The sequence below is a fragment of the Zea mays genome, chromosome 10 (genome assembly GCF_902167145.1).
Source record: "Zea mays cultivar B73 chromosome 10, Zm-B73-REFERENCE-NAM-5.0, whole genome shotgun sequence".
NCBI lineage: Eukaryota > Viridiplantae > Streptophyta > Magnoliopsida > Poales > Poaceae > Zea > Zea mays.
In genome coordinates, this window is record NC_050105.1 from 4,051,214 (window position 1) to 4,057,541 (window position 6,328).

The window sequence follows — 6,328 nt, forward strand, 5'->3', positions numbered from 1 at the left end:
ATTCAAGTGCCGTATGTATTTACGATACACGTGGCTGGTCAAACGACCTAGAGAAAAATTTCAAAATGCTGCATCAGTGGATGACAAAAGGAATAAGCCATGGGGAGACAACAATGTGGTAAGGGGTGACTTACTAACTCTTTGTTTTCTATCATGAAACTAGAAAAACATTGTACACTGCGTGACCCTATACAAACTGTTTATTATTTTTTGAGAGAGTAATTCTCAAATTTCTGTCAACAGATTCGAGTAATTAACCTTTTGCCATTCAGTATGTTCATTTCTAATCTCAGTTGTCACCAGCTGTATACAGATTGCAGAATGAGGCTGATTCTTAGGACTAACTTTAGATTGTGACTGGATTTGTTGTCTCTCGTCAGATATGATTGATTTCCAGCATCAATAGGACAGGTGTCCTGAATTACTTACCTACCTTCTGTATGCTTTATAAGCATTTAAGGCCTTAATGAGGACCACCATGAAAATTCTCCCATTCTCTTTCACAGGACACAACATTTTTAGCCAGGATATGGATATGTTTTGAATTTTATGACAATTCCAGTCATCATTGCATGTCATTCAGAGTATCGTTATACTTGAATTCCGATTTTCTGTTTCAATTCCACAAACTTCTTTATTGTTCTTTTTTTCATCCTTTTATGTACTAATGGTGTTCTTCATTTCTACAGCTCCAGAACATAAAATCTGAAATAGCTGATGTGTCTGCTAATCCTCAAGGTCTACTTCTAGAGGCCCTTCATTCGGTTGGATATTCCGGGGCACTGGCAAAACCTTTGATGGCTTCAGAATCTGCTGTAAACCGGTTGGATGTTAGCAGCTTGGAAGAATTTGTTGCTGTAAGATTCAGTGATTTATTTCCCAAGTCAATGCTTAGTCATGAAAGCGTCTCTGTGACTTTTTTGTTTGTTATGATAAATTATGATAAATGTAGGAACATTACACTGCTCCCAGGATGGTTCTTGCAGCATCAAGAGTTGATCATGATGCGCTGATTTCAGTTGTAGAACCACTTCTGTCTGACCTTCCGTGCGTGAAACGTCCTGAAGAGCCAAAATCTGTGTACGTGGGAGGCGACTGTCGCTGCCAAGCAGATTCTCCAGTGAGTTGTTAGCATTGCATTATTATTCTTGAGGGGTTATGAATGATTTACTTCAATTATGCTTAAAATTGGATTCATTGGAAACAGAACACACACATCGCACTTGCTTTTGAGGTGCCAGGTGGTTGGAATCAAGAGAAAACTGCAATGGTTGTGACAGTGCTTCAGGTATGCCTTACAACTGTTGAAATGATCTAACTATTTATGGATACTTGAGGCCATTTGTTCTATATTAGAATTGCTGATGCTTTCTTTTTTGGAACTTATTTTTACATGTTATCTCATGTGCTCGCCGGGTTCGATTCCTGGCTGGAATGAACTCATGTGCCTCACCAGGGATTTCCCCCCTGAGGGAACCATGCGGGTGTGTGACAGTGTGAGTAGTGTGCGTGCATGTGTGCCCGGTAGACTTGTCCTGAGATTTCTCAGGCAGTCTCATCTGTACTTGAGCGTGCGGTGTATGCCATTGCTCCTGCCGGTGTTAAAAAAACAATCACATGTGTTGTTGCATATGCTAATCTAATAGTGCTTCAAAGGTATGTTGATCAATTTGAGAATCGGCAACAACCAAAGCTGCCTGCAATGGTTGTGGCCGGAGCTTGCCCCTGGCATTAACCACTGCACCGCTGTCCAGCGATAGCCATGGCAGCCTGCACGACAGCACCGCTGTCCAGCGATAGCCATGGCAGCCTGCACGACAGCGCGGCGTAGAAAGCACCACCAGCGCCCCCTGTCCATGAGGTCCAACAGCGGCATGACTGAATGGCTTGTTTGCGTCGAGGTTAGCCCTAGGTCGTGCTGTCCGACTGCGGAATTTTCCAGGATCTGTTCTAAGCTGCCACCTGTGAATTTGCACTTCAATGTCTTATATGCCAAATTCAACATCTACAATACCAGCTCTTTTACTGCAGCTGGGTGAAGCAGTAAAAGAGCTGGAGGAGGATGGAAAGAGGGTAGGCGCTGTTCTTGTTACTTCACCCACCTACCATGGTGTATGCAGCAATGTGCAAGGTATTGTCAGTGTTTGTCATCCACGAGGCATTCCGGTTATAGTTGATGAAGCACACGGTGCACATTTCAGGTTCCATGACAGTTTGCCAAGCACTGCAATTGAGCAAGGTGCTGACCTAGCTGTGCAATCCACACACAAGGTCATGTGCTCCCTTACACAGTCTTCAATGCTTCACATGTCTGGAGATGTCGATGTAGATAAAGTAAGCCAGTGCCTTCAGCTCCTCCAGAGCTCGAGCCCGAGTTACCTTCTACTGTCATCTCTAGATGCTGCGAGAGATCAGCTGAGCCAGAACAGAAATATATTTGATGAGCCATTAGTTATAGCATCGGAAACAAAAGACCTGCTGGCGAGAATCCCTGGGATATCTGTTCTAGACTTACCATGCTCCGCTTCCTATTTCCCTGCCATTGATCCGTTGCGCATCACACTCAGTGCCTCAAATCTGCAATTATCGGGATACGAAGCCGATGACATTTTATATGAAGGCCATCAAATCGTATCTGAGCTTGTTGGCACAAGGGCCGTGACATTTGCAGTCAACTTAGGAACCAGAGTGCAGGACGCTGAGAAGCTTGTGCAGTCTGCAAAGCATTTATCAGAAAAACATTTCTTTGCCACCGGCCACTTGGCCAAATAATTTAGTCTGTGTTCTGTCTCGTCTCGTGAGCTGAAAGCATGAATAAGGGTCTATAGCATGTGATCTCCTGTGTTGTTTGAAGTATGAGTTGCTAGGGAGGGCTACCTTTCTATCTGAAGTGCCTTGCAATGTAATGGCATCCTGCTTTTTTTTCTGCATTTATGTTGAAGAAAAGGGATTAAATTAGCCGGTAAGTAAGTTGCTGCCTGTTGTCTTTTATTCCTTTTCAGGTTTCCTCTTTGCTTCTCTTCTGAACTGGGAGGTCCATCCACAAAGACACTAAAGAATAATCATCTTTGCTTCTCTTCTGCTGCCGGGGAATAATCTACAAAGAATAATCCTACTGTGGATACCAGTGATGAATACCTAGGCTGGTCTGTAGGCAAGGGGAAAAATCATCTTTTTTACTATCACTTCCGTTGTAAAAAAACCACCATTAAAGAATTAGAAGTCATGTGGATCCTGGTCATCAGGCGGCGCTCTTGCCAAGAGTAACAAATACAGATGTCTTGATCAAATCACCGCCCCATCCATCCATAATTACCTACAGACCAGTATCCATCTTCACATGAAACAAAAGAAGGAAAACAAATTTATTGATCCATTCATTTGGTTACAATCGGACACAACGAGTCCCTCAGTCGTCGGCAAGCTGGCTGCAGTCCTCGATGCGTACGGTCTCGGCCGTGGCACCTGACTAGAACTGACAACCTCCATCTTGTCCACGACGGTGTAGCCATCGACGACCTTGCCGAAGACGACGTGCTTGCCGTCAAGCCAAGGCGTCTGCACAATGCAGATGAAGAACTGGGAGCCGTTGGTGTCGGGCCCCGCGTTGGCCATGGAGAGCACGCTGGGCTCCGTGTGGCGCGGCTTGAAGTTCTCGTCGGCGAACTTGGCGCCGTAGATGGACTCGCCGCCAGTGTCGTTGCCCCGGGTGAAGTCGCCGCCCTGGCACATGAAGCCCGGGATGACGCGGTGGATAGACAGAGCTGACACAATTAGATAAGAATCCAACTAGGTATATGCTCTTGCGTTGCTAGATAAAATACATTAATATACAAAAAATATTGTGTTTTATAATATTGACTCCGTAGCAACGCACGGGCATATAACTAGTATATATATATATATATATATATATATATATATATATATATATATATATATATATATATATAGTTTAGGTATTAGGAGCCCTGGGCTTCCAATAACTATAAGAAGCCCTAGCCAGTCCAACCGAACCGCAATCCGACATATATAGGCTGGCTCAGTAAACCCACGCCCCACCCAGTAGATCCACCATTGACCTAGTACACGTACACGCAGATCCATCCGCTCCTATTCCCCCTTCCCAGTCGTATCGCGTCGTCCTCGCCGCCGCCCTACGCCCCAACAACCTTGGAGGCTAGGGTTCCCAACCAACGCACCTCCATCCTCCACCTACCTAGATCTCCTCCTCCACTTGAAGCGTTCGTGCCGGCGTGTGGAAGGACGCCACGAAGGCGACTCGGGGGGACGGCGGCCTGTGCAGCTCGGCACAGTCTTCCCAATCGCGACAACCGGCTCAGAGGTTCAGTTCGAGCAGAGATCGCCGAAGCGGAGACATAGAGTCGAAGCAGCCCAAATCGCCGCCGGGAGGATTCATCTTGGTGGAGGATGGACTCAGGATTCGTCAGGGCCAGAGGAGGACGCCAGCACCAGATCCAATAAGACCTAACTCAGATGAAGCAGCAATCAAGCGCAGCCGTAAGATCGACAACGACGAGGATGAGTCGATGTCTTTGCCTACTCCCCCGCCGGACGTGGGTGCCGGCGTGCTGTGGGTGGAGGTGCTACAGGAGAGCCTGGGGTCCGCTGTCGACCTGAGCTCCGCCCAGGTTGCCGCTACCACTGATAATCGGCCTCCAGCCCATTGCTTTACTTTTGGCGACGAGTCGACGACTGGGCAACTGCCGCCGCCCAAGGTCAGGTGCTCGAGTATCCGTCGACCCCTTCGCTAGGCCATTCCCCGTTGACAGCAAGCATCAGGTATTCCGGCCTCTTGACTAGATTTTTAAAAATAATATTACCATTTATATGCTTAAATAAGTTTACTGCGAAAATATATTTTGTGATTCATCTACTGGTATTTGTTTGGGGATCATAAACATTAAGTTTTATATATAAAGTTGGACAAACTTAAATTTTGTGATATGCACGCAAGCCAATGATGATTAGATATTACATCTGGAATTACCTTCAGATTCGTTTATGACGAGGCATATGCATTATACATCTCCTGTTTTGGTATGTACTCTCTCAGTTTAATCTGATTATGTGGACGTCGTTGTAGTTCAATAATTCCAATAAGGATCTCAAGACCTACAACTGCGGAATGTTATTTGACAATGTAAGTAACAGTTGGTTCTTTTAGTTGGAGGTGTCCATCCTGCGACCTCTGGTTTCGTCTGGGATGGAGCACCCATCTGTATTTGATATATTCAACTATGGTGTGTGATTTAAATTGGGTCTTTGAGTTGTTTTAATAACAACCTAAAATCTTTTAGTTTGTGAACTGTAATAAAATGTAACCTGGGTCAACTATGGTGTGTGATTTAAATTGGGTCTTTGAGTTGTTTTAATAACAACCTAAAATCTTTTAGTTTGTGAACTATAATAAAATGTAACCTGGGCCTAATGTCATGTCTCTGTTTGTCTACATAGTGTATGGCGATGATGACAAAGCCAAGGCTTGTTTCTTGACATTTGCAGTAGCGACCCAAGAGCTTTCTCCCTGCTAGGCTTGAGAGCTAGTCCTGCTAATTCCTTCATGGGATGTCTGAGGCATACATATTTCTGTTTTTTAGATTTCAATTGCAAGTAATGTTCAAATCAGGGCTTGTTTCTCTATATTCGCAGTTGTTGCTATTGTTGTGTATCCTGCAACTAGCAGCCCTCAATCTTTATCACAGGATATATTCATCATAGTAATCCAGCAACACTATTTTTATATAGCAACTTGTTTGTCACTTGCCAAAGAAAGTTATTAGTCAAAGGGAGGGTTTTACTATATGTTGATAATGGGCATTTGGCTGTGCGTCACTATTTTCATATAGCTATCTCTGTAGCCAAAGTTTTAGACCTACTACATGTACCTTTTTATTGTTTCTACACTTGAAAGATTAAATGCCTGTTTGGTTTGTGTCTAACTATGCCACACTTTGCTTAAATGCCTGTAATTTTTATTTCCTAAATATGTCTTTTTATGCTAATTTGAATACGCTATTACGCCCAATTACTAGATCGCGCGTATGCTCCTCTTTGTAAACACGTAGACCACTAATCTTACATTGTTTTTGTTCTTCCTTTTGTGCTTTTACGATGATTTGAGTTGGTCCTTTTCAGAACAATGCAACCCCAGTACCTAGTCCACTCTAGAGCAGTATACGACAGATACGTCCAGTACCCCCAGTAAGTATATGCTCTTTTGTTTTTGTGATCCACTGCCCAAATATAAAGAAGGCAAACTAGATTTTGATGTCTGCATATTAAAATTGCTGATATCAAATAAATC

The 6,328-nt window shown here is 44.0% G+C and overlaps 2 protein-coding genes, 2 non-coding genes and 1 pseudogene across 4 annotated transcripts; 4 read left to right on the forward strand and 1 right to left on the reverse strand.

Annotated features, from left to right (window-relative positions):
* Positions 1-692: 692 nt before the first annotated feature.
* On the forward strand, positions 693-1,331 carry LOC109943105 (mitochondrial-processing peptidase subunit alpha-like). The gene is made up of 3 exons (XM_020545931.1): positions 693-857; positions 953-1,120; positions 1,208-1,331. Exons 1-3 carry the CDS (start codon positions 798-800, stop codon positions 1,316-1,318), a joined length of 339 nt encoding a protein of 112 aa, XP_020401520.1. The 5' UTR covers positions 693-797; the 3' UTR covers positions 1,319-1,331.
* A 471-nt stretch (positions 1,332-1,802) lies between these two features.
* Positions 1,803-2,772, forward strand: LOC103642264 (arginine decarboxylase). Its single transcript, XM_008665575.1, has 2 exons — positions 1,803-1,901; positions 2,032-2,772. Exons 1-2 carry the CDS (start codon positions 1,803-1,805, stop codon positions 2,770-2,772), a joined length of 840 nt encoding a protein of 279 aa, XP_008663797.1.
* A 637-nt stretch (positions 2,773-3,409) lies between these two features.
* LOC103640736 (peptidyl-prolyl cis-trans isomerase CYP19-3-like) lies at positions 3,410-3,747 on the reverse strand (annotated as a pseudogene).
* A 1,367-nt stretch (positions 3,748-5,114) lies between these two features.
* Positions 5,115-5,295, forward strand: LOC111590374 (small nucleolar RNA Z112). The gene has a single exon (XR_004853502.1). It is a non-coding gene; the product is annotated as a small nucleolar RNA Z112 (small nucleolar RNA).
* A 187-nt stretch (positions 5,296-5,482) lies between these two features.
* Positions 5,483-5,601, forward strand: LOC111590327 (small nucleolar RNA SNORD14). Its single transcript, XR_004853458.1, has one exon. It is a non-coding gene; the product is annotated as a small nucleolar RNA SNORD14 (small nucleolar RNA).
* Positions 5,602-6,328: the final 727 nt, after the last annotated feature.

Bases quoted from the DNA above. Each gene is read 5' to 3' on its own strand.
- LOC103642264 (XM_008665575.1), top strand. From the start codon at position 1,803: ATGGCAGCCTGCACGACAGCGCGGCGTAGAAAGCACCACCAGCGCCCC. The intron at 1,902-2,031 runs GTTAGCCCTAGG...CTTTTACTGCAG, and splicing joins AATGGCTTGTTTGCGTCGAG to CTGGGTGAAGCAGTAAAAGA.
- LOC109943105 (XM_020545931.1), top strand. From the start codon at position 798: ATGGCTTCAGAATCTGCTGTAAACCGGTTGGATGTTAGCAGCTTGGAA. The intron at 858-952 runs GTAAGATTCAGT...TGATAAATGTAG, and splicing joins GCTTGGAAGAATTTGTTGCT to GAACATTACACTGCTCCCAG. The intron at 1,121-1,207 runs GTGAGTTGTTAG...CATTGGAAACAG, and splicing joins GCTGCCAAGCAGATTCTCCA to AACACACACATCGCACTTGC.